The sequence below is a fragment of the Nerophis lumbriciformis genome, linkage group LG01, assembly GCF_033978685.3.
Source record: "Nerophis lumbriciformis linkage group LG01, RoL_Nlum_v2.1, whole genome shotgun sequence".
In the NCBI taxonomy this organism is placed as follows: domain Eukaryota; kingdom Metazoa; phylum Chordata; class Actinopteri; order Syngnathiformes; family Syngnathidae; genus Nerophis; species Nerophis lumbriciformis.
In genome coordinates, this window is record NC_084548.2 from 53,202,501 (window position 1) to 53,229,982 (window position 27,482).

The 27,482-nt window shown below is 39.6% G+C and overlaps 1 protein-coding gene across 1 annotated transcript in view; it reads right to left on the bottom strand.

Moving 5' to 3' along the window:
• Nucleotides 1-26,359, bottom strand: part of smc1a (structural maintenance of chromosomes 1A) — a 26,684-nt gene extending 325 nt beyond the window's left edge. Inside the window, exons 1-26 of the mRNA XM_061986571.2 lie at nucleotides 25,971-26,359; nucleotides 25,400-25,588; nucleotides 22,411-22,523; nucleotides 18,408-18,611; nucleotides 17,927-18,165; nucleotides 17,589-17,847; nucleotides 17,297-17,437; nucleotides 17,141-17,223; nucleotides 16,941-17,040; nucleotides 16,753-16,860; nucleotides 16,464-16,649; nucleotides 14,132-14,311; nucleotides 13,861-14,007; nucleotides 13,641-13,778; nucleotides 13,448-13,564; nucleotides 9,348-9,454; nucleotides 9,143-9,284; nucleotides 8,915-9,060; nucleotides 8,679-8,832; nucleotides 8,489-8,596; nucleotides 4,920-5,076; nucleotides 4,679-4,833; nucleotides 4,450-4,601; nucleotides 4,307-4,376; nucleotides 4,122-4,232; nucleotides 1-177 (exon numbers count right to left, since the gene is read on the bottom strand). The exon at nucleotides 1-177 is cut by the window's left edge and continues 325 nt beyond it. Of these exons, the coding sequence (XP_061842555.1) occupies nucleotides 97-177; nucleotides 4,122-4,232; nucleotides 4,307-4,376; nucleotides 4,450-4,601; nucleotides 4,679-4,833; nucleotides 4,920-5,076; nucleotides 8,489-8,596; nucleotides 8,679-8,832; nucleotides 8,915-9,060; nucleotides 9,143-9,284; nucleotides 9,348-9,454; nucleotides 13,448-13,564; nucleotides 13,641-13,778; nucleotides 13,861-14,007; nucleotides 14,132-14,311; nucleotides 16,464-16,649; nucleotides 16,753-16,860; nucleotides 16,941-17,040; nucleotides 17,141-17,223; nucleotides 17,297-17,437; nucleotides 17,589-17,847; nucleotides 17,927-18,165; nucleotides 18,408-18,611; nucleotides 22,411-22,523; nucleotides 25,400-25,588; nucleotides 25,971-26,079 (3,696 nt within the window). The 5' untranslated portion in view covers nucleotides 26,080-26,359 and the 3' untranslated portion in view covers nucleotides 1-96. The remainder of the gene's footprint in view (nucleotides 178-4,121; nucleotides 4,233-4,306; nucleotides 4,377-4,449; nucleotides 4,602-4,678; nucleotides 4,834-4,919; nucleotides 5,077-8,488; nucleotides 8,597-8,678; nucleotides 8,833-8,914; nucleotides 9,061-9,142; nucleotides 9,285-9,347; nucleotides 9,455-13,447; nucleotides 13,565-13,640; nucleotides 13,779-13,860; nucleotides 14,008-14,131; nucleotides 14,312-16,463; nucleotides 16,650-16,752; nucleotides 16,861-16,940; nucleotides 17,041-17,140; nucleotides 17,224-17,296; nucleotides 17,438-17,588; nucleotides 17,848-17,926; nucleotides 18,166-18,407; nucleotides 18,612-22,410; nucleotides 22,524-25,399; nucleotides 25,589-25,970) is intronic.
• Between the last annotated feature and the right edge of the window lie 1,123 nt (nucleotides 26,360-27,482).

Consider the following 27,482-nt stretch of genomic DNA (forward strand, 5'->3'; position numbering starts at 1 on the left):
AATATCATAGTGACCTAAAACATACAAAAACTGCAGCTACAGGAGAGAAATCCAGGAATGGAACGTTTGTGAAAAGGGCTAGTGGTTGGAACGTTCTTATTCATTGGGATTGGGGTTGGCGTCGGGATACTGGGAGAGGTCAAAGGTGAGCACCTTGCTGATGACACAGTCTCCTTGCTGTGGGCGAGAAGGAGGAAGAGGGTCAGACTCAAAGTTGAACTTGAAAGGAATCGGAGTAAAAAGGGGCATAATAATTCATCTATTGATGGAGAGACTTCAATTGCGGTCGTGTCTTTAAGAAACAAAAGGGCAGAATAAAGTGCACTTCTTCTGACACCCAGCAGAGGTGCTGTTGATTCAGAAGTGTTTATTTCCATTATATTCCATTACAATGGCACACGTGAATGGGCTAAGTGGGTTTGACTTTGTGGATTATTTTGAAGTCCTTCAAAGGATTTCTGTTATTGGAGGTGGCAGTTATGAAACATAACTGTCAAATACAGTCACTACCCCCAAAGACGTAAACATTAGGGATAGAGATGTCCGATAATATCGTTAAAATGTAATATCGGAAATGATCGGTATCGTTTTTTTTTATTATCAGTATCTTTTTTTATTTTATTTTATTTTTTTATTAAATCAACATAAAATACACAAGATACACATACAATTAGTGCACCAACCCAAAAAACCTTCCTCCCCCATTTACACTCATTCACACAAAAGGGTTGTTTCTTTCTGTTATTAATATTCTGGTTCCTCAATCAATCAATATATATCAATACAGTCTGCAAGGGATACAGTCCGTAAGCACACATGATTGTGCGTGCTGCTGGTCCACTAATAGTACTAACCTTTAACAGTTAATTTTACTCATTTTCATTAATTACTAGTTTCAATGTAACTGTTTTTATATTGTTTTACTTTCTTTTTTATTCAAGAAATAGTTTTATATTTATTTATCTTATTTTATAAATTTTTAAAAAAAGGACCTTATCTTCACCATACCTGGTTGTCCAAATTAGGCATAATAATGTGCTAATTCCATGATTGTATATATCGGTTGATATCGGTATCGGTAATTAAAGAGTTGGACAATATCGGAATATCGGCAAAAAGCCATTATCGGACATCCCTAATTAGGGATCTGTTCAGTCAAGCAAATGTGGACAGATATCCATCCATAATATAGTCAGGTTTGTGTGTAGTTTTGGCACACAGTAAAGTTGATCACAGGTAATTGGTGCCTGACTGTGATAAATGACTTTCCGCAAAGTAGGAATTTTTAATGTTATGACAGCTCTTTAGAGATAAAATAACACCAAATAGTCATCGCTACCCTCAAAAAGGCGGGACTGGGTGCTGCCTCAGGCTGGGCCAATCAGTGGCCAAGATACTAAACAGTGTCCCCTGATTGGTTTGGCCCCATCTATTAATCAAGCAATCCAAATTGATCTAGTGCCCACTACAAAATTATTTTTATTTTTTGGTTCATTTAGTCATTTGTATGCTTAAAAATTCTTAATTTAGGCCAAAAATGCATAGAATATCCTTAAAGACAATTTAAAAATCAGCAATAGAACTCCGGGAAGTCCTGCGGGGAGTGCTCAGAGAGTATGGGGTAACGGACTGTCTTATTGTGGCAGTTCGCTCCCTGTATAATCAGTGTCAGAGCTTGGTCCGCATTGCCGGCAGTAAGTCGGACACGTTTCCAGTGAGGGTTGGACTCCGCCAAGGCTGCCCTTTGTCACCGATTCTGTTCATAACCTTTATGGACAGAATTTCTAGGCGCAGTCAGGGCGTTGAGGGTATCTGGTTTGGTGGCTGCAGGATTAGGTCTCTGCTATTTGCAGAAGCGGCCTAGTGGTTAGTGTCCGCCCTGAGATCGGTAGGTTGTGGGTTCAAACCCCGGCCGAGTCATACCAAAGACTATAAAAATGGGACCCATTACCTCCCTGCTTGGCACTCAGTATCAAGGGTTGGAATTGGGGGTTAAATCACCAAAAATGATTCCCGGGCGCGGCCACCGCTGCTGCCCACTGCTCCCCTCACCTCCCAGGGGGTGATCAAGGGTGATGGGTCAAATGCAGAGAATAATTTCGCCACACCTAGTGTGTGTGTGACAATCATTGGTACTTTAACTTTAACTTTTATGATGTGGTCCTGATGGCTTCCTCCGGCCAAGATCTTCAGCTCTCACTGGATCGGTTCGCAGCCGAGTGTGAAGCGACTGGGATGGGAATCAGCACCTCCAAGTCCGAGTCCATGGTTCTCGCCCGGAAAAGGGTGGAGTGCCATCTCCGGGTTGGGGAGGAGATCTTGCCCCAAGTGGAGGAGTTCAAGTACCTAGGAGTCTTGTTCACGAGTGGGGGAAGAGTGGATCGTGAGATCGACAGGCGGATCGGTGCGGCGTCTTCAGTAATGCGGACACTGTATCGATCCGTTGTAGTGAAGAAGGAGCTGAGCCGGAAGGCAAAGCTCTCGATTTACCGGTCGATCTACGTTCCCATCCTCACCTATGGTCATGAGCTTTGGGTCATGACCGAAAGGACAAGATCACGGGTACAAGCGGCCGAAATGAGTTTCCTCCGCCGAGTGGCGGGGCTCTCCCTTAGAGATAGGGTGAGAAGCTCTGTCATTCGGGGGGAGCTCAAAGTAAAGCCGCTGCTCCTCCACATCGAGAGGAGCCAGATGAGGTGGTTCGGGCATCTGGTCAGGATGCCACCCGAACGCCTCCCTAGGAAGGTGTTTCGGGCACGTCCGACCGGTAGGAGGCCACGGGGAAGACCCAGGACACGCTGGGAAGACTATCTCTCCCGGCTGGCCTGGGAACGCCTCGGGATCCCCCGGGAGGAGCTGGACGAAGTGGCTGGGGAGAGGGAAGTCTGGGTTTCCCTGCTTAAGCTGCTGCCCCCGCGACCCGACCTCGGATAAGCGGAAGAAGATGGATGGATGGATGGAGCAATAGAACTTTTGACAATGGAAAAAATAACTCATATTACATTTTAAATAATAATAAAAGATGGCTGATGTGGACAATTTGTTTTGGAAAAAAAAAGTAAGATACTTGTTTTTGTTATAGAAACACCTTTTTGACGACAAGTAGCCTACTGGAAGGATGAAAGAATTATAATGAAAAAATAATGTGTATTCCTACAACCATTTTTTGTTTTGTTCTGGTTGTTTTTTTCCCCTTTTTCTTTTTTTTGGAACAAAATATAGTTTATTTCTTTCGCTTACGTTTGGCACTATATCAACTAAGATATCTTCATATTCTTATCAAGACGTCTATATTGTTCCATCGAAAGATTTGTATGTAAATTAAGTAAAAAATTAAATAAATTAATTTAAAAAAGCTTTAATTTAGGCCACAAAATACATAGACTATGCTTAAAAACAATTTAAGAATCCATGATAGAATCTTAACAAAGAAGAAAATGACTCATTACACGCAAGGAGGGTGAGAAAAAAATGAAATAATACCGGTAATGTGAATTCACACAAGCATTTATTTTTCTTTCTTTTTTTGAGGGGTGGGGGACAAAATACAATTGTATTTCTTTCTTTCTCTTAAATGTTGCACTATTTCAACTAAAATATATTTATATTTTTATCAGGTTTATGTATATTTGTTCCCTCTAAAAATTCCAAAATACATTTTATATGAAATGCTTAATTTAAGTCCAAAATTTACTTTTTCAAAACAAAATTTGCAATAGAGACTTAACAAAGGAGAAGATGACTCATTTTACATTTGAGGGAAGACCTGTTAAAGAAAATATTTTGTATCTCTTTTTAACAAAATACAACTATTTCTTTATCTTAGGTTTTGCACTATTTAACTAAGATACCTTTAAATTCTTATCAAGTCGATGTATATTTGTTCCTTGTTAAAAAAAAATGCTGAATTTAGGCCAAAAATACATCGAATATTATTAAAAAATGTTTAGAATTTAGGATAGAGTGAAGTCGCAAACTTTAAAGTGCAATTTGGAGAAGTACAACTGTAGCTCCAGGACAAATGAATTAACTTTTGATGATGATTCCTATCAAAATGTGCTATGATTTCAATTGTACATACGTGAGTCCACATGACTTTGGATGAGGATACTAATACGCACCTCTGGATACACGCCGATGAGCGAGTCTGCCTTTGTGTAGAACTCCTCCTTCAGGGAGATGACGATGGCTTGAAAGTTCTCCACTGACTGATCTTTGATGTAATTGGCCACCTTGGAAGGGAAGAAGAACGTCAACAATTGGACAGGAAGAAGTGGATGACCAAAACGGTCATATGGAAACAGACCTTGCCAATGTTTGTGTTGTCAAGTGCAGCATCAATCTCGTCGAGGACGAAGAAGGGAGCAGGTTTGTAGCTGAGATGGAGAGGAGTTTTAATAAAGGTATTCTTGTTTTAATACACATTGTTGTTGTGTTTGTTTGCTTCACCTGTGAATAGCAAAAAGCAGAGCTAAGGCTGCCACAGTCTTCTCTCCTCCAGACAAGTTATCCATAGGTCGAAACCTCTTTCCTGGAGCCACGCAGTTATAGTTAATGCCGTCCAAGTAGGGCTCCTCTGGGTTTTCTGGGCCCAGGAAAGCCTTAGGAAGAAACACTCATTGGTGATTGGGAGGACAAACTTCCAATTCCTTCAAAGTGAAGCACTTCCCAAACGTACCTGAGCACTGCTGTTGCGCGAGAGCGACTTGTAGATCTCGTCGATGTTGGTGGCCAAAGACTCAAAGCAGGTATTGAAGCGATCGAAACGTTCCTTCTTGATCTGCTCGAAGGCTTGCTTGGCCTTCTTGGCCCTTTTTCGAGCAGCTTCAAACTCTGAGGGGCACAAACACAAAGAGATTCTCAATGAACATGCCCCCCGCTGCTCGTTAGACGTCGATTTCAGCTTAGTCACAACTCACCGTCGCTGGTTTCTTGGAACTTGTCCCTGACGCTCTCCAGCTTCTCCATAGCCTTCATGTTGGGGGCGCTGATCCTCTGCAGGATGCTCTGCTGCTCATTCAGACGCTGCTGCAGCGCGTTGGTCTCCCCTTTGATCTCCTCCTCTGACAAAGCATCCTGCATGAAACAGGACAGACTCTTAACTCTAACACCTTTTCCTGGAGACAAAATCCAACCAGGGGCCGTATTTATCAAGCGTCTTAGAGTGCCATTTTACACTTAACTCCTGAGAATTTGCGAAATGTAGTCCTAGTCTCAAACTTAAGAATAAAAGCTATTTATCAACTTTCTTAAGTCTAAGAATCACTCCTACTCTCCACGATATTTAAGAGACCTTCAGAGGTGTCCTAAGTGGTTAGGAGTTGCCAGCGGGGGATGGCACTGAGGCGAGAGAGACGTGCGCGAACGTTCAGGGAGCGGAAGGATGTCCTGGCTTTGTTTGATGACGAGCAGCTGATCAAACGGTATCGTTTAGACAGAGCGGCTATTATTTTTGTCACAGATTTTAATAAGGGGCGTCATCTCATCAGCAACATCACGCTGCAGAGCTTTCACAGCAGAACTAAAGGTCATCACAATGCTTCGATATCTCGCCACTGGGAAAATGAATTGGAAAGAAAAGGAAACATTTATTTTTGATTCATTGCCAATATTGTTTGTTTGTTTTGTATTATTTTGTAGTTTATTGTCAAAATATACACTCCCATTGTCCACTTAAATATTTTTAAGATATTTCTTTATTCTTAGACAAGGGATTCCCTTCCATGATTGGTCATTTCTATGGACACAGACATTACGTCACCTAAAATTCCGTTTACGGCACATAGTAATGTCGTAATTCAGCTCTGAGTGTGACACTTAAGATTCAGTCCTACACTTCGCTGAAAGTGTGAGTAAGACGCTTGATAACTACGGTAACTTTTTATTAAGTGCAGCTTTCAGCGAAGAATTTCTTTACTCATAAGTCAACTCTTAGCAGACTTCTTAGGAGTAATTCTAAGACGCTTGATAAATACGGCCCCAGACGTGTACTTGTAATCAGGGCCACAACCACGAGGGGGGCCACATGATCACGACATGCCTGGGCTTTTGTTAAAGATGTTAAGATTTCTTACTTAAATCTGTCAGTTATAAAAGTTTTGATGGAAATCAATTTTGTTGTCAAAGTTCAATTTATAAGCTTGTTTGAATCCAATGAGGAATGTGTAAGCCCCCATGCAAAAATGCAAAATGATCATTCCTCCTGGTAGCGGCAAACCCAGCATGGAATACTTCACAGTTATCTCACACGGACGTCATCAAAGCTCACCTTTAAAGGGGTACTGCGCTATTTGGTTGGGAATTTTGCCTATCATTCACAATCCTTATAGAATACAAGAACACATCAAATATAACTCGTAAAGAAACACTAGCAATAGTCAGCTGACAATGGAGCCAATGGAGTCGCTCTATTTTGCCTGTAAAGCGCTCCAAACACTTCCATCAACGTTTTATATACATGCTGCAAGTATATACCGTATGTAATGTAGCAACAGGCACATTCATAACAACATGTAATATTAACGTACTTTGGTTATTTTAAGAATACGGCAGCGCAATGATTTACAGAGGATGAGCTACAAGTTTTAGAAGCTGCAAGTAGCAGTATTGATAAGTGCTAAAGAAGAAATACAAACTACGAACATAATAAAACAATAACTTACTGTACAATTTTGTCTCTCACTGGGATGCCAACTGATGGGATTGTAATTTCGTCCCATTTAGATGAAGAATGAATCAAAATCCTCACGCAGTTTAAACATTTTTTTATTTAAAGTTGGGGCAAATAAGCATCTTTTCGTGTCTTTCACTCGATCTCTGGGTCTAAGTTGAATGTCAAAGTTGACCAACTTCTCGGTTTAAGGCAACAACCTTTTACTATACAAGTGAGAGGCATGATTTATAATCTCAAAGTAACTTTCACCAGCTCACAGGCTCAGTATGTCAACAGCTGTATAAGATAGTTACCTCTTGGTGATAATGGCCCCGCTAAAAGTGGTTCCTCTATGTTACCTCTTAAAATAACAATATCGATAATATTTGGTTAATATTCAGGTGACAACATGTAAATGGAGTATTGTTGGTGGTATTTGGATGTTTTTAGGGGGCTTCATGGACTCCATTTAGCTTCATTGTTAGTCACCTCATACTTGACGTACATTACAAATTAGAAAGAATAAAAAAATAAATACATATGTGTTCTTGTTTTACATTAGAATTGTGAACAATAGGCAAAATCCCCCCCCCCCCCCCCAAAAAAAGTGCAGTTCCTCTTTCAGCATTCACACAAAGCACCAACATTTGAGAAGCAGGGTGAGGTGATAGAAAAAAGCTAAAAATATGATAAATCATGTTGTGTCAGCATAGGACAAAGTTATGTTTAAGTTTCACTTGTGCATCTCACAGCATATAACTGTGGTGCGTTCAAAGAACATTGATGAAACAATCGTCACTAGTTTATAAGGAGAGGGAAGGCTTAACCCCAAGTAGACTAACTAATAATATTGACAAAAATTATGTATTATCAATAACCACTAATGATAAACATATACATCATCCATCCATCCTTTCAGTTTCTACCGCTTGTCCCTATCGGGGTCGCGGGGGGTGCTGGAGCCTATCTCAGCTGCATTTGGGCGGAAGGCGGGGTACAACAATCATATAAAATATACCTTACACTATGAAGTAAGGGGAAACTTGCAATTTACATGCTTTGAAATAGCTAGTTTTAACCAAAATAAGTCAATAATGTGTTTTCTAGTGTATATAAACATACTGAGCGTGTGTGTATGTGAGGAGGTGACTTGAGGTTTGGAGTGGGTGGGGGCCCTCCAGGAGTTTAATAATAATAATAAATAAGTTATATTAAAGACAAAAAAGAGGCAACAAAGAAAATCTTGTTTGGGGCCGAACAACGCCTAGTTCCGGCCATGGTTTATATATTTGTATTTGTACATACAGTACCACCAGTCAAAAGTTTGAACACTTTCAAATTCAATGGCATACTGTTGTCTCTTTTATTGAGTGTACTAAAAACATACAAACTTGAAACCAATACTAATGCAAACAGAACTATCTGTACAAAAACCATATACAAAGTAATAAAGAGGGGACAATGTATAACTAGTACGTACTTTAAAAGAGGAAAATAAAAAACTTTAATTGTAATTTATGTTATTTTATGTTATGCCATTGTATGTGATATATTTAATCTATTACAATGGATAAGTGCAGAGTTACAGTGTATTTGTAAAAAGTGCACAATAGTGTTTTTTGTGGCCATGCGCTTATTAGCTGAAGCTACAGACACACAAAACGATGTGTTTCCAGTCGGAAAACACAGCGTAAAAATGTTTTAAGCTGTGTAAATTTCAGCATCAAAGCTTGATTTTGTCCAACCCACATCTAACACGCTATTTTGGAACTTATTTCAGTTGTTGAACACTAAGTACAAATGGGACATTCAGGAGGGTAAATCGAGGTGTCATACCTTGAGGTCTTCAGACAGGTTGCTGTAGTCAATCTCAATGAGTGCTTCTTTAGCCAGAACGCTGCTGGACGTCCTCTGGCTGCTGGATTCATCTGTCTGGGAGCTCCCCTGAAAAAAGGAACAAGTGGAAGATGTTGAGTTTTCAGTAGATCCCAAAAGTAGGCAACACCTGTGATGGTGCCTAAAGTACCTCTCCCTGGCTGATGTCGTCCATTGTCCCCGAGCGCAGAGGTAACCTGATGTCCTGCATTTTGCAGGCTTGCAGCAGGTTGTGACGGTCGCTGCGCTTCTGCTCTAGTTTGGTCTCGATAGCCGTTACTTCCTTTTGGAGCTGTGTCAACTCCCTGGGAAGCGACAACAATGATGCTTTTAGCGCACACACACAGACACACAAGAAAATCCAATCTGACTATTGCAGCCGCCTACTTGTTGGCTCCGCCCAGTTTTTTTCGGATCTCCTCCATGTCGTGGTTCTTGTCGTTGACTTCAGATTTCTTGGTGAGGTGCTGGTTCTTCAGGTCTTGTAGCTGAGCCATTGTTTCGTCAATAATCTTCATGTGTCTGTGCTCCTCCTAAGTAAAGGAAAAGAAGATCAAATATGAGCACAGATTAAAATTAACTTGAGAACCAAGTGAAAAACATTCTCATTCATACCTTCTTAAGGCGTTCGATTTCAGCTTCGTCCTTCTTGACAGTCTGCTCCCACATCATGACCTTCTCTTGGTCCTCTTTCAGCTGGTTCTTCTCATAGTCCACCTGGATTCCCAGGCGGGTCTTCTGGGTCTCAAATTCCAGACTAAGACGAAACACCATGTAAATGTACACTTCAGAAATGAACTAATAAAATGTATTAACTCACCGCTTCTTGGCGATCTCATTCTGCCTCTTGACCTTCTCTTCCTCAAACTCTCGGATGTTCCTCACGCCGATCTCCTTGCAGAACTCCACAAACACCTCATCTTCCACCTGAATAGAATTAGGAAATGGTTACAGCTTTGTTACATACTTATTAGCACATATGCCATCTAATGATTCCAACTTACCACCAGAGCTCCATAAAAAATTATTTTATTGGTCAAGCAATTATTTGTACATGTTTGGGTCCACAAATTGATTTCAACTCATTTTAAAAAAACTATTATAATAAAGTACAACAAAAGAAACATAAATGACTTAAAACCTGTGGTTTTAATGTACAACATAAAGTTTACTACTTTATGACTTAAAGAGGTGAGATGTCCTGTAAACATAACATTCAGTGAAATAGAAATTTAAAGGATAGGATTGACTTTCAAACATCCCACAATGGGTACATTTCAAGGGTCATAAAATGACAATATTGTGTAAAAGTTCATTTATGTCAGAAATTCAACTTCAAATGTGAAACTAATAAGTTGTATAAGTTGTACATTACATGCAAATTGAAATATATCAAGCCTTTATTTATTATAATTTTGATAAACATGGCTCACAGTTTTTAGCCATTAGAGATTTTAAATTTTTCATAAGATGCAAGCCATAATCATCAAAATTATATCAAAATAAGGCTTGAAATATCTTGTGTTGCATGTTATGAGCATATGTCATTATATTAGTTCCACCTTGTAAATCTAAACAAAAGTTTGCATTGTCTATCATATATGTTACAATATTGTGTAATTTCCTCATATGTTTTATTTTGTAAAATTCTACACAAATTTTATTTTCAAAATAATTTTTCTACGCTGTGTGCCTTTTAAGACCTCACTGGTAGCTTTGTATAGTCATTTTAACTCTAAACTAAACAAAATTGATGCTAATCCACCTTTTTGTTATTTTTTATACAAATAAGAATCGATAAGAGAATCGATGAGAGAACGGATTGTAGTCAGCTGGAGGCGTGTCTTAATGAAATTAAACAATGGATGTCCGCTAACTTCTTGCAACTCAACGCCAAGAAAACGGAAATGCTGATTATCGGTCCTGCTAAACACCGACATTTATTTAATAATACCACCTTAACATTTGACAACCAAACAATTACACAAGGCGAATCAGTAAAGAATCTGGGTATTATCTTCGACCCAACTCTCTCGTTTGAATCACACATTAAGAGTGTTACTAAAACGGCCTTCTTTCATCTCCGTAATATCGCTAAAATTCGTTCTATTTTATCCACTAGCGACGCTGAGATCATTATTCATGCGTTCGTTACGTCTCGTCTCGACTACTGTAACGTATTATTTTCGGGTCTCCCTATGTCTAGCATTAAAAAATTACAGTTGGTACAAAATGCGGCTGCTAGACTTTTGACAAGAACAAGAAAGTTTGATCATATTACGCCTATACTGGCTCACCTGCACTGGCTTCCTGTGCACTTAAGAAGTGACTTTAAGGTTTTACTACTTACGTATAAAATACTACACGGTCTAGCTCCGTCCTATCTTGTCGATTGCATTGTACCATATGTCCCGGCAAGAAATCTGCGTTCAAAGAACTCCGGCTTATTAGTGATTCCCAGAGCCCAAAAAAAGTCTGCGGGCTATAGAGCGTTTTCTATTCGGGCTCCAGTACTATGGAATGCCCTCCCGGTAACAATTAGAGATGCTACCTCAGTAGAAGCATTTAAGTCCCATCTTAAAACTCATTTGTATACTCTAGCCTTTAAATAGCCCCCCTGTTAGACCAGTTGATCTGCCGTTTCTTTTCTTTTCTCCTCTGCTCCCCTTTTCCTTGAGGGGGGGGGGCACAGGTCCGGTGGCCATGGATGAAGTGCTGGCTGTCCAGAGTCGGGACCCGGGGTGGACCGCTCGCCTGTGCATCGGCTGGGAACATCTCTACGCTGCTGACCCGTCTCCGCTCGGGATGGTGTCCTGCTGGCCCCACTATGGACTGGACTCTTACTATTATGTTGGATCCACTATGGACTGGACTCTCACAATATTATGTCAGACCCACTCGACATCCATTGCTTTCGGTCTCCCCTAGAGGGGGGGGGGTTACCCACATATGCGGTCCTCTCCAAGGTTTCTCATAGTCATTCACATCGACGTCCCACTGGGGTGAGTTTTTCCTTGCCCGTATGTGGGCTTTGTACCGAGGATGTCGTTGTGGATTGTGCAGCCCTTTGAGACACTTGTGATTTAGGGCTATATAAATAAAGATTGATTGATTGATTGAGAACCAATAAAGAACCGAATTGTTAAGCAGAATCAAAAGAATCGGAACTGGAACAATCTTATCAATTCCTATCCTTATGCTATAAGTATATATGTAATGCAATAACAGGCACATTCATAAAAACATAATTTCAGAGACGCATCACAACATTTGCTTGTCCCTTCGACAACAACACCACCACTAATCATGGTGAACTTCATGAGAGACATAAAGACTACTTGGGGACAAAAGATGATCAGCATCCTTATATTTTGTAATAGGACAGTGGATGCTTTTAAAAAAGGACTTAAGACTCACCTTTTTAGAAAAGCTTACAGCTAATTTTAATCTATAAATGTTACGTCTTTTATCCATTTGTTTTTCAGTTTTATTTGTTTTATGTACCGGTATTTTAATATGTAGCACTTTGAAATTTCCTGTCAAATGAAAAGTGCATTATAAATAAAAGTAATTATTATCATTAATATTATTATTATGATTTAGTAGACTATTATAAGGAGGATGAGCTACAAGTTTTAGAAGCTGTGTGCTAAACAGATCCAGCAAGTAGTAGAGATTGCTACGTGCTACACAAGAAAACTACAAACATATTAAAACCATTACTCACTGTACAATGTCTGCTCTCATTAGGCTGGCGACAGATGGGATGTTCATATCTTCCCATTTAGATGAAGAATTAATTATAATCCCAAGGAAAGGTTTGAAAAAATAAGGTGCCGCAAAGCGAGCGCCTTTTTGGGAATCAGTTGGATGTCAAAGTTGACCAACTTCTCAGTTTATGGTGACAACTTTCTACTATACAAGTGAAAGACATGATTCATAATCTAAAATTACCTTTTACAAACTCAGAGGTGATGCAGCAGTTTACCGGCTCAGTATGCCAATATAGCTCTCTGTGATCAAGGTGCCACTAAAAACAGTTTGTCTGGATTAGCGCTTATAATACCAATATCGCTAATACTTGGTTAATATTCAGGTCACGATATGTAAATGAGTATTGTTGGCGGTTTTTGATGTTTTTTTAGAGGTGTTTATGGGCAGAATAGAGTACTCCCATTAGCTGCAATGTTAGCCACCTCTTACTCGGCGCATTTTACGAATTAGAATGCATTAAAAAAAAAAAGAAAAACATATGTTTTATTGTCTTACGTAGAGATTGTGAATGATAGGCAAATTCCAAAAAAGAGCAGTTCCCTTTTTAGGTGCTTATATTTACCAAAAAGTGTCAACTGGATTGCACAGCGGAACATTATTTCTTGTGAATATACATTTTTACAATTAAAACTATAAGTAACAAACGTGAAATGCTCGTTAAACATTACATAAGTACGTTTTTTGACAAGAGCAGCTAGTATTAGTTGTAAAAACAACTACATGTTGTATAAATACTACAAAAATAATACAGTATTAACCATGGATTTTAAGTGGTGGTGGTGATGAAGACGACACAGCAACAGGGTGTTTGCGTTTAAGGTAATGTACGTCGTGCAGCCATGAAACATGAGTTTGGCTTTTCAAAGTCTACATGTGACTGACTATGTTTGCTTATGTTTAAATGTTTATTGCCACACTGTTTGGGTTTACATCTTATCTCCAGTAGCGCCGCTTGTGCCTCCTGACGAGCCCTGAAGTGCGGCTGGAGCTGAGCGGTACAAGAAAGTTAATGGCTCCGTCAAACAAGTAACTTTGTGGCGGTACATCACTTTCAATGTAACTAAGCGAAAGCATCGACAGAAACAAACAAATGTAATTGTCGACATACATTCGAAAATGACGACTAATCATTGCAGCCCTACTTACCACATTCATGCGGTCTCTCAGGTTTGTGATTTCCTTCTCACGGGACTGGATGATCCTCTTGATGTCGTTGATGCGAGGACCAAAGTTTGCCAGCTCGCTCTCCAGTTTAGATTTCTCCTGCAGGGCATTAAATGTGTTTTTGAGACACAGCTGCTAAAGAGGAGGCAAAGAGTTAACCTAAAACATGCTGCACCTGCATGTTGAGCGAGAGGTGCCGGGTTTTGGTCTGCTCCAGGTCACTCTGAGAGTACTTAAGTCTCATTTGGAGGCCATGGGCCTGTGACTGGACCTGACGCAGTTCAGCCTCCTTCCTCTTGGCCTTCATTTGCTCCTAGAAAGATAAACATTGGTTATTAGAAATGCATGGTTCGTAGCGAGTGATGATTGTTTTCACGAGAGATCTTCCAAATTACTTTAAGCTCTTCGGTGAGTTTCTCTTTCTTTTCTTTGAGTTTGTCTACAGCTTTCTCATCCCAGCGCCTGGCCTTGGCCTTCAGGTCGCTGGCTCCTCCAGAAATGACTCCAGACTTTTGGAATAGTGTTCCATCTAATGCAACAGTCTAGATGTGGACAGGGAAACAGGTTAGCAAGTAAATCCCAGGAGCACACTATATACAATTTGTAATGACAAGTAAGTGTACCTAATCTCTGAATGTAGAATAATAATATTATTGTAGACAGTACCTTGTGCCTATAAGGGCCTCCAAAAGCAATCCTCCTTGCGTCCTCCACATTGTCACAGACCAGAGCATTGCCGCATGCATACTGCAGAGCTTTCTTAATGTGAGGAGGTTCGTAGCGGATCACGTCGATAACCAGCTTGGCACCTCGCAACTCTCGAAGCTTTTCATCTGTTGGCTTTACCTGTGATGAAACGAGACAAGTAAGCCCTGTGTTCAAAGAAAGTTATGAATAGGGCTGCAGCTATAACTTATTTCAGGAATCAAGTAATCTTTCGATCAGTTTGTTCGATTAATCGAGGAATTGGATAAAACACACTTCAATGCCTCAATGCTTATTTTAGGGAAATAGTTCAAATCAACGGTGTCAAACTCATTTTAATTGTGGGCCACATCGCAGTCACGGAAGCCCTCAGAAGGCCGCTTCACGATAGTTTTCAGTCCCTCCAGGATTTGTTCATGTTGCTATCCCAGCAACTTCAACAAATTGTCGCAAATTATGTGCCGCCTCGCAACTTGCCCAATCTCCGAAATTTCCAAACAAATTTTGACCAATAGTTGACATTTTCACCAGTCGTATTTGTCCCAGCACCACTCAAATGCAACACAACTGTATAACCAAAACAGATGTCTCTATTCATTACTGATGGCGGGTTTGCTGCATATTTTTGAATATGCTGCAGCGAAATCAGGCGTTTTAGGCCCCAACAATCACAAATAATGCCTGTAAAATCCTGAAAGGGACAATTATTACACAATTACCCTTTCATTTGATTACCATTGTTAACCACTTGTTTGGAATCAGATGTCAAAATGACATGGAGATATTTTAGTTTGTATAATCATTTCATTTGAAAAAGGTTTCAGTGACAAAAAAGCTTGGAATAGCTTGTTGTTTCAAATAATATGCTTTTTTTTTTTTAAATACAACAAAATCTAAATCAAAGCTTTTTTCTAACCAAATTAATCCATTAATCGATGCAGCTTCAGTTATAGACAAATCACATTTATCTCCAAAGGGGAGAACAAAATCAGAGATGTCCAATAATATCGGACTGCCGATATTATCGGACGATAAATGCTTTAAAATGTAATATCAGAAATTATCGATATCGGTTTCAAAATTATCGGTATCGTTTTCAAAAAGTAAGATTTTTGAATTTTTAAAACGCCGCTGTGTACACGGACGTAGGGAGAAGTACAGAGCGCCAATAAACTTTAAAGGCACTGCCTTTGCGTGCCGGCCCAGTCACATAATATCTACGGTTTTTCACACACACAAGTGAATGCCAAGCATACTTGGTCAACAGCCATACAGGTCACACTGAGGGTGGCCGTATAATCAACTTTAACACTGTTACAAATATGTGCCACACTGTGAACCCACACCAAACAAGAACAGCCGCACCGTAACACAACATAAACACAACAGAACAAATACCCAGAACCCCTTGCAGCACTAACTCTTCCGGGACGCTACAATATACACCCCCCGCTAACCCATACCCCTCCACCTCAAACCCCGCCTACCTCAACCGCCTCATCCTCTCTCAGGGAGAGCATGTCCCAAATTCCAAGCTGCTGTTTTGAGGCATATTAAAAAAAATAATGCATTTTGTGACTTCAATAATAAATATGGCAGTGCCATGTTGGCATTTTGTTCCATAACTTGAGTTGATTTATTTTGGAAAACCTTGTTACATTGTTTAATGCATCCAGCGGGGCATCACAAGAAAATTAGGCATAATAATGTGTTAATTCCACGACTGTATATATCGGTATTGGTTGATATCGGAATCGGTAATTAAGAGTTGGACAATATCGGATATCAGCAAAAAAGCCATTATCGGACATCTCTAAACAAAATAAAACTGTCAGCTTCCAAAAAACAAATATAGTGCATAACATAATAGATATTTTATAGACTAGATATTTTTCTTAAATATATAATCTGACTCTAAATGACAAACGACAGATTGTAAGCAAGCAACAAAGCGCGTTGTGCTTTGGCACAAATGAAAACAGCACTGTGAGTGAGGGTCAGTGGGTGACAGGGGAAGGATTGTTGAATGAAGTATTTTCATATGTTTTAGTACTGCTTGGAAGTAGCCAAATTAAGTTTCTTCACCTTATTTTGATTTTTTTCCCTTTTTTTGTGGTCGGCAGCCTGATATCTTAACTTCTTTGTTTTTTTCTATTCTTCATTGGTCCCAGAGTGGGACTGTTACTGCATTATTGAACATAATCATAATATACCCAGTAACACTAAAATCAAACACACATGTACAAACTCTAAAAATACTGATGACATGCAATTCATTAGTGTGCTTGTTTACCTCCAGGTAGTCAAGAGGTAGGAAGGTCTCAGGCTCTCCTCTTTGCTCCTTGATGTACTGAATGCAGTCCCTGCCTGTCTTCTCCGAGTCAACAATGATGGCGTCCATGTTCTTGCCCAGCACTTTGGTCACAGCAATCTGATATTTCTTCTGAGTGGGCTGGCACAGGTCAATCAGACGGCCATACTGCCGAAGAAAAAGAATATCTTCAACATTAGTTGTCTGATATCTGACCAAATGCATTCACAAAGGAAGAGGATGGGAGAAAATAATGTCACGTCAGCCTCACCACAGAGCCTGGGTAGAGTCGTTTGATGCTCTCCATGATCTCAGCTTTCCGTTGCTGTCGACTGTTCTCCTGCCTGTCGATCCTGGCGTCGCCCAGCTGCTCCATAACCTTAAAAAAACAATATTAGGTGAGACCCATAATCGACTTTTTTTTTTTTACTTTCTAAGAAGTTTGTGTATTCTATGTACCTGGTTCAGCTCCGTGTTGATCTCATCTATCCTCCTCTTGGCCATTTCCACCTCCTCAGTCAGCTCTTCCTCCATACGCTTCTGCTCATCCAGAGACTGCCTGAGGAGTCAGAAGAAAACATTGTGTAAATAAAGCAGCAAAGGAGATAAAACACTTAAAACTAAAATGCATGATTACAGTACAGTGTAGTAAAGCAGACCTGCTGGTGGTGATGTAATCTTCCAACTTCTCAATGCGCTTCTGGTTCTCCTCAATTTCACGAATCTTCTGTTTGATTTTGGCCTGCAAAGGGAAAAAAACGTATGTTGCATGGATTTTTTTATTCTGTTAATTCTGCCACCTGTTTGCTTTTTACCTCCGTTTCTACTTTCTTCCTTTCCTCCAAGTCAAGGCGGTCTTGATCAGCTTTCTGGTCCCGGTTGAACTTCTCCAGCTCCTGTGCCAGTGTGGCTGCACGCTTACTGGCTTCCTCCTTCAGACGGTGGTACTGCTTCACCTACAAAGGAGACACACAAGTCAGTATTTCAGGTCTCATTGAAGTTGTAATATTCATTGTACATTTCCTCAATTCAAACTGCGACACATCACTGTGATTACTTTTAAAAATGTTGCTGCAATATGATTATTAAAATGCAGTTTCTTGATACCTGGTTCTCCTCCAGGGTGAGGTCCTGGCCTTGGCTCTGTGCCTCCTCCTCCATGCGCTCCTCAAAGTCCTGCTTGGCGAGCTCCACCGCCTTCATCTCCTTGTCCAGCTCATCCATGTCCCCCTTGCGCTTCTTGTACATCTTCTGCGCGTTCTGCAATGACTTACGAGCCGCCTCCAGCTTCTTGATCTTGTGTGAGGTGTTCTCTTTGGCCTTGATGTACTGCGGTCTCTTTTGGTTAAGCTCAGAGTCTTTTTCTCTGAAGGCAAAAGATAAAATATGTGCATTAGATGTAGTAAATGAATTAAAACATTCATTGGGACAGTAATAAAACCTACTTTATTTCTTTCTCAATTGTCTGCTGCTCCCTCATGAGCCTGCCTAGCTCCTTTTTCTTGTCTTTTAGCTCCTCCTCCACATGGTCCATCTTCCTGCGGTCTTTGTCGATCTCCTTGTTGCGCTGGCCAAGCTCTTTGTTCAGCTTCTCAATCTCTGTCTCGTTGTGGTAGAGCTTGAAGAGCTGCAACTGAACGCTGGCCCTCGCTACTTCATCCTTCAGTCGCTGGTAGCGCTCAGCCTGGACAAAAGAAGGCAAATGGTAAAACATGGCACAGTATATTCAATGTGCTTCAATGACAACCAAGATAGACTGGGTTGCATTTATTTGGCAGAAATAGTTAGAAAGTATAAAAAATATCGGTATACGTATCATCAAAAATTAATGATAAACCCTTTCTTTTGAGAGTATGCTACACTTTTAAGACCAACAGTCTGAATAGGAAAACAAGAGCACACAGGACATCTACTTGAAAGACACACCTCCTCTTTCTCCTGCTTGGCCTCTTTGCGCTCGGCTGCAATGTTCTTCTTGCGATGGTAGTTGAACTGCGTGTCCTCCTCAGCTTTTACCATCTCCTTCTTCCTCCGGTCGTACTCCTGCGCCAGCTCCCCAGAGCGCGAGATTTCCTCCAACAAAGCTGTACGCTCTTTTGGGTTCTTCATGGCGATAGACTCCACGGCTCCCTGGAGGAACAATGAACAGCACAATAATTTTAATGTAATGTCCTCTCAATAACTTTGTATACCGGTATATAGATTTGGCGCATTTTAGCTGCTTAATATTTCTGATAGATTGTCACGAAAGTAAACAAGGTAGGAGTCAAACTTTAGCAATTATTAGCAGTTATATTAATTAATATATATACATAATATATATATATATATAAATATGAATATAGTGTTTAATACCAATATTTTATTTTTCATTATGTTTTTCTTCTGTTCCAGCATGTAAAAACCTGCACTGCACACATAATTTCCCAATTGTGGGATAAATAAAAGTCTATCCTATTTTATTTTTACATATATATATATATGGCACACACACACACAAACACACACACACCGTATTTTTCGGATTAAAAATCGCAGTTTTTTTCATAGTTTGGCCGGGGGTGCAACATATACTCCGGAGCGACTTATGTGTGAAATTATTAACACATTACCGTAAAATATCAAATAATATTATTTATCTCATTCGCGTAAGAGACGAAGCAAATGGCAGCAATCGTCACACACACGTCAACCAATAAGAATTTGGCGGGGGAGGGTCATGGCAGAAGTACATTGTGGGTCATGGGATGCTAACTGCTACATGCTACTGCCGTTGCTATTAAAATGGATCACATCAACATTGGCGGGAACTTATAAAAACTGAGAAAGACTGAACAAAAATGGCACCGAAAAGGAAATCATATACTGCAGATTACAAGCTGGACGTAGTGAAATATGCAGCAGAGAACGGCAATCGAGCAACAGAAAGAAAGGACATACCAGGAGCGACTACGAGGAAGAAGATTTCATCGGATTTAGCGATCAGGAGTGACAGATTGTTTGGTAAACGTATAGCATGTTCTATATGTTATAGTTATTTGAATGTCTCTTACCATAATATGTTACGTTAACATACCAGGCACGCTCCCAGTTGGTTATTTATGCGTCATATAACGTACACTTATTCAGCCTGTTGTTCACTATTCTTTATGTATTTTAAATTGCCTTTCAAATGTCTATTCTTGGTGTTGGATTTTATCAAATAAATTTCCCCCAAAATGCGACTTATACGCGAGTGCGACGTATACCGTATTTTTCGGACTATAAGTCGCTCCGGAGTATATGTCGCACTGGCCAAAAATGCACAATAAAGAAAAAAAAAACATATATACGTCGCACTGGAGTATAAGTCGCATTTTTGGGGGAAATTTATTTGATAAAATCCAACACCAAGAATAGACATTTGGAAGGCAATTTAAAATAAATAAAGAATAGTGAACAACAGGCTGAATAAGTGTACGTTATATGACGCATAAATAACCAACTGAGAACGTGCCTGGTATGTTAACGCAACACATCATGGTAAGAGTCATTCAAATAACTATAACATATAGAACATGCTATACGTTTACCAAACAATCTGTCACTCCTGATCGCTAAATCCGATGAAATCTTCCTTCTCGGTGTTGCTCCTGGTAAATGGCTTTCTGGAAAAACTAAATATCCTTGTCCCCTCCCAATATGGTTTTCGTAAAAAAAGCACCACCTGTATGGCTATACTCGACCTTTTGGAAAAGGTCAATGACTGTATTGAAGAAGGAAAATGCGGTATTGGCATTTTTTTGGATCTATCCAAGGCCTTTGACACAATAGACTTTGAGATCTTATTGTATAAACTATATCACTATGGTGTCAGAGGGGTACCTCTCGATTGGTTCCGCTCTTACCTATACGGAAGGCAGCAATGTGTATGCGTCAATGATCACAATTCACCCTGTATGACCATAAATTATGGGGTTCCCCAGGGATCCATCTTGGGGCCTCTCCTTTTTATCCTATACATAAATGATTTTGTAAACTCCTCCGAAACTTTTCATAAAATAATTTTTGCTGACGATACAAATTTGTTTACCTCACACAGGAGCCTACACGATCTACAAGTAACTGTCAATTCAGAGCTTGTGAAAGTAGATTCCTGGTTCAAATGCAATAAGCTCTCACTTAATGTAAATAAAACAAATTTTATTCTATTTCGTTCTAATAAAAACCGGACAAATACTGAGCACTGCCATATCAACATCAATGGGCAGGAAATACAGAGAGTGTACTCCACAAAATTCCTGGGGGTCATCATTGACGAATACCTCAATTTCAAATGTCACATTAGCCATCTGTTAAACAAATTATCCAAATATGTTGGCCTGTTCTTTCACCTTCGTCATTATCTTCCTCTTTATGCTCTACTCACACTATATAAAACTCTCTTCGAACCACATCTAAACTACTGTAATGTCATCTGGTGTAACACCTTCCCTACCTACCTCCACAAATTAGAATCTATGCAAAAGAAAATTATACGGGCCCTGTCATGGTCCAAGTTTAATGCCCCCACTCGACATCTATTCCATAATTATCATCTCTTAAGACTGACAGAGTTCAATATTTATCAAAATGCTTGTTTAACCTATCAAGTCATTTACAGGCTGAATTTAAGGCTCTGTAGCTTGGTTCCTATCTACCATCCCCAGCATGCCCACAACACTCGTAACTTAGATTTGATATCAGGGAAACATCGTTTACTGGATTGTACCGCTCGAAGTGTTGTATGCAGGGGACCAAAGATTTGGAACCGGCTTAATGAGAACCTCAAGATGCTGTATCCATTCTCCAACTTCAAAAATAAACTAAAAACTTATCTATTAACCACCTATATTTAATGCCTCATGTAGGGTAGACTACTGTTGGGTTTTGCATGGTTGAATGAATGTATGTATGTATGTGTATGCTTGCTTTAGTACTATTATCTTGTGTTAATCATATAGCGTTGTTTTTTGTTGTTGTACTTGCTACCATGTTCCATCATTCCATGTATATTCCATCATTTCATGTATATTCTATCCTCTGGACCCCCTGTCAAAAGCTTCTTCTAGCTTATTTGGGGGACCCTTTCACGTACCAACATCTTTAAATGATGATATTTTACTACTATTGTATTTCTTATATGGTATTGTGAATAAACTTGAAACTTGAACTTAACATGCTATACGTTTACCAAACAATCTGTCACTCCTGATCGCTAAATCCGATGAAATCTTCCTTCTCGGTGTTGCTCCTGGTATGCTCCGCTAGCGTCCCTTCTTTCTGCTGCTCGATCGCCGTTTTCTGGTGCATATTTCACTACGTCCAGCTTGTAATCTGCAGTATATGATTTCCTTTTCGGTGCCATTTTAGTTCAGTCTTCTCAGTTTACCGCCAATGTTGATGTGATCCATTTTAATAGCTACGGCAGTAGCGTATAGCATATAGCAGTTAGCATTCCAAAACCCACAATGCACTTCTGCCATGACCCGCCCCCGCCGAATTCTTATTGTTTGGCGTGTGAGTGACGATTGCTGACGTGTGTGTGACGATGGCTGCCATTTGCTTCGTCGCTCATGCGAATGAGATAAATAATATTATTTGATATTTTACGGTAACGTGTTTATAATTTCACACATAAGTCGCTCCGGAGTATACGTCACGCCCATGTCCAAACTATGAAAAAAACGTTGACTTATAGTCCGAAAAATACGGTATATGTTTTTTTCCTTCTTTATTATGCATTTTCGGCCAGTGCGACTTATACTCCGGAGCGACTTATAGTCCAAAAAATACGGTACCTGTACATACACACGCACATACATACATACATACATTCTTTTAGTCCAATGCGGCCCTCAAGTCAAATTCAGGACACCCCTAAATTAGAGTATGACATTTTCAGGCTCACCTGGAAAACCAAGAAGTTTCGTGCTTTGATGAGAATACCAAGTTTTTCCAACTCCTCGCTGTACTCTGGCAAGCCCACAACTTTGTTGTTGATCCGGTATTCAGAGGACGATCCTGATGCACAATTTAGCAGAAGATTACACTTCAGGGACATAAGCACATTTACGTTTAAAGGGGAACTGCACTTTTTTTAAATGTTGGCTATCATTCACAACCATTGTGAGAGACAAGAACACATGTCTTTTTTCCCCTTTACTTTCAAAGATGATAAGAAATGCTTAAATGATGTGGCTAATGGGAGTCACCCTTGTAGCCTTCAAAACACTCTAAAACAACTTCAAAATCCTCCATTAACATTTTGTATACACACTGCAATGATGTAGAAACAGACACGTTCATAACAATATGTAATGAGTACAATATTTAACGTATTTTAGTCATATAAAGCAGTGGTCCCCAACCTTTTTGTAACTGTGGATCGGTCAACGCTTTAAAATTTGTCCCACGGACCGGGGGACATAAAAAAATACAGTCATGCGTGCTTACGGACTGTATCCCTGCAGACTGTATTGATCTATATTGATATATAATGTAGGAACCAGAAATATTAATAACAGAAAGAAACAAACCTTTTGTGCGAATGAGTGTGAATGAGTGTAAATGGAGGAGGGAGTTTTTTTGGGTTGGTGCACTAATTGTAAGTGTATCTTTTGTTTTTTATGTCGATTTAATAAAAAAAAAAAATAATATATATATATATATATATATATATATATATATATATATATATATATATATATATATAAAATAAATAATATATATATATATTTTTTTTATTTTATTTCTTGTGCGGCCCGGTACCAATTAATTCATGGACCGGTACCGGGTCGCGGCCCGGTGGTTGGGCACCACTGATATAAAGCCATGCCAGAACTTATTTCTGTGGTGCATTAATTTCCGTTTCCAAAGCAGCGCACTCCCTCCTTCAAGAAACAAACACAAGTGTGTTCTTATCATGGCAGACTTGGTAACAGACAAAAAAAGACAACTATTTTTGGACAAATTAATATTCACAACCTTATCTTTTTTAACCTAGAAATACTGAAATACTATAAGCTGCTGCTTATAGAAGCGAGCACTAAAAGAGGGTGAAATGCTGGAGCAGATGGAAACCGAGAGAGTTAGGTTGGCGTGACTTGGTCACTCTGCAAATGCGGAACTAAAACCAATCTATGCAAAATTAATGGTGTGCTTACCCAAATCAACTGAACACATTCCCGGCCAGCTTGGCCAAACAGACAACTGTCCATCGAGTGAGTCACTATAATATTACTCATGAAACATACAGCACATCACCGTCCACTACAGTACATATGTGGTCGAGCGAGCGGTGTACAAACAAAACATGAAATGTGGAGTAATATTTTACAGACACTGCAATATAATTGTTCAAGTTTTTCAATCAGTACAGATTGGTGTCCTATGTGTGTACGGAGTTGAGATTTTAAATTTGATCTCAACTCTGTAAACTGCTGCTGGAATTTTAATTTTCCTGAGGGAACTCTCCTGAAGGAATCAATAAAGTACTATCTCTCTATCTATCTGTTAATTCAAAAGCCAAATGCCGTCGCATGGCGATGTGTTCCTTCGCTAGCAAAAAAGTTCTTCAGTGTTCGCTCTTACAATATCAATGTTGCTAAAGCTTGGTTATGATACAGGTTACGGAGCATTGTTGAAGTTAGGGCTGGGCGATATATCGATATACGCGATATATCGCGGGTTTGTCTCTGTGCGATATAGAAAATGACTATATCGTGATATTCGAGTATACGTTCTCACGCAGTTGCTTTTAGCTGCGGGCATTACACTACAGGCTCTTCTCACTCTGTCTTGTCTCTCCTTCTCACAGACAACAAGCGCACCTTCTTACACACGTCACATGATGTCACGTCATATGTCACATACGTATACGCCCTCGCGCAGCAGAGAGGTAGCAGCATGGCTAAAGTTAGCTGGGGTGCGAGTGGTAATACGAGAGAAAGAAGGTGCGAATCTGGTAACAAATGAAGGAATAATTAATTCCCAAGAAATTAAATGGCGGTGGTTTGGCTTCAAGTGGGAATATGTCGAACAGACAACCGTAATTTGTCAAGTGTGGGGCGAAAGCGTTTCTATAAAAAGTAGCATTACTGCGAATATGTAGCATCATTTGAAAAGTCACCTGAAGAGTTCTTACTCCGCATGTCAACATCTCCATTCGGTGCCACACCATCAAAATGCCGAGGCAAACATTTCCACATCAACACCGTATGATAAAAAGAGTCAAAAAAAGGAGATAATGTCCGCAGGAACCTACCACATAGCGAAGGACGAACACTATTTGGTTTCTTATTATGCAGCTCATTTTTCTTTGACACTTATTGAAATATCTTGTGTGACATCATGTTTTAAACTAATCGCTTGTTTTAAAATGTCTCTGACAATCTTGCACTTTCTGTTTTGGAAATGCCATGAATGTTTGTGCCACTGCTTAATAACTGTTTAATAAATACAGTTTTGGACCAATGACTTAGTTGTGATTTCCTTCTCTGCCTGAAAGTTTAAAAGTAGCATATATTAATGCAGTATGAAGAAGAATGTTTTAATGTAGACACATAGAATCATCACACTGCTGTGATTATATGCATCAAGTGTTAATTCAAGGCTAAGGCAAAATATCGACATATATATCGTGTATCGCGATATGGCCTAAAATATATTGAGATATTAAAAAAAGGCCATATTGCCCAGCCCTAGTTGAAGTATTGTTGGCAGGTTTTAGATGCATTTTAAAAGTGATTTAGAGGCAGAATGCATTGCGAGCCACCTAGAATGAGCCGATTAATTAGAAAGCAAAAACAAAAAAAATCTGCCAAAAATGGCAGTTTCACTTTAACATAACTGCATAGGTGACAGAGAAATAATGAGAGTCAAAGGGTGTTCATCCATACCAATAATCATCCTAGTGAAGGATCGCTCCTCTCCAGTGTCCTCCTGGTAGACCATACTGACAAAAGCTCTGTTGGCAGCTGGCTTCCCAACAGGTGCCCCATGAATCAGATCTTTCAGGGTCTTCACACGTAAGTTACTAGTCTTCTCTGCCAGCACAAAGCTGATGGCATCCATAAGGTTGGATTTTCCTGCAGTGACATTGAGATTGACTGGTAATGCATGACACTTCAAAGTACTATATAGAATTAAACTAGACGATACATGCTAACTTGTCGTAGCACACATGCAGGTTATGGAAAGACACAAGTGTGCAAATTTGCACATTCTAAATTTGCAAATTCTAAATTTGCACATTAAAAATAAAACTACATAAACAATACATGTGTAGGCGTACCTAATGAGGAGATCAACGAATGAACATGCTTGCAAACATCTAATAGATATGACTTGGATGTTTATATAATGTACAGTATAAACAAAAGTGCTATATTTAGATTGTAGTTTAGCCAGAATCTCAAGAGATGGAGAAGTCACTAGCCAGCATGTTAGCTAACACAAATCACAACATACCAGATCCATTGGGTCCAATGATAGCCGTAAATTTATGAAATGGTCCAATAATCTGCCGTCCTTTATATGACTTGAAGTTTTCGATCTCTATGAGTTTTAGGTATCCCATTGTGATAGTATCAAAGTTATGCCGCTAACGTAAGAAAAAAAAACTGCCGCTAGCCGCGAGCTAATGCTAACAACCGATTGACGCACAGAACAAGCTATTCAAACGGAAGCATGCGCATAAACGAATAAACCTCACAGCTCAGTGTTATGCCGGATTATTCGACCATCACATCGCGGCGTGCATCTCGCGACTAATCATTGCAATTGCTCCATAAACGTAACTACTTGGTTGCGATGTAGTGGTGACAACAATGCGCCATTTTACAATCCACCAGGAAGAGCTTTGAGCGCCAGACACGTAACTTCGTAGTTTCTCGCGAGATCGATCATGGCGGCGATCATGGTGAAAGTGGTGGTGGTGGTGGAGTATGGCGATTTAAAATATCCATCTATTTTCTACCACCTGTTAAAATATACCACTCTTAATTTATTTTTGATCGTTTTTAATGTTTACACAACAGCATAAACATTACTGTCCACAAATAAAACATACAAAATCGATCTCTGCTGCAAATGTGTTTCCATGGTTACCAAAGGACCACAACACAGTGAAGGTGTAGGAGCGTCTATCTGTAGTAAAGTTCGATTACTTAAACAAAAAAAAAATCCAACTATTTCTATCACATAGGGTGAGTGCTTCCTTATATCCATTCGTAATTGTGTATTTTTGTTGAACTAGAACATAGATGGCATAGACTGATTGATTGATTGATTGATTGATTGATTGATTGATTGATTGATTGATTGATTGATTGATTGATTGATTGAACCTTGTATTAGTAGATTGCACGGTGAAGTACATATTCCGTACAATTGACCACTAAATGGTAGCACCCGAATAAGTTTTTCAACTTGTTTAAGTCGGGGTCCACTTAAATTGATTCATTATACAGATATATACTATCATCATAATACAGTCATCACACAAGATAATCATCAGAGTATGAACATGAAATTATTTACATTATTTACAATCCGGGAAGTGGGATATGGAGGGGGAGGGGTGGGGGTGGGGGGTGGTTAGGTTTGGGTGGTATCAACACTTCAGTCATCAACAATTGCATCATCAGAGAAATGGACATTGGAACATAAAGGACTGACTTGGTAGGATATGTACAGCAAGTAGTGGACACAGAGAGAGAGATCAGAAAGTATAAGAAAAAGTGTCTACATTTGATTATTTACATTTGATTATTTACAATCCGAAGAGGTATGATGTGGAAGGGAGAGTGTTAGTTTAGGGTTGAAGTTGCCTGGAGGTGTTCTTTTAGTGCAGTTTTGAAGGAGGATAGAGATGCCCTTTCTTTTACACCTGTTGGGAGTGCATTCCACAATGATGTGGCATAGAAAGAGAATGAGTTAAGACCTTTGTTAGATCGGAATCTGGGTTTAACGTGGTTAGTG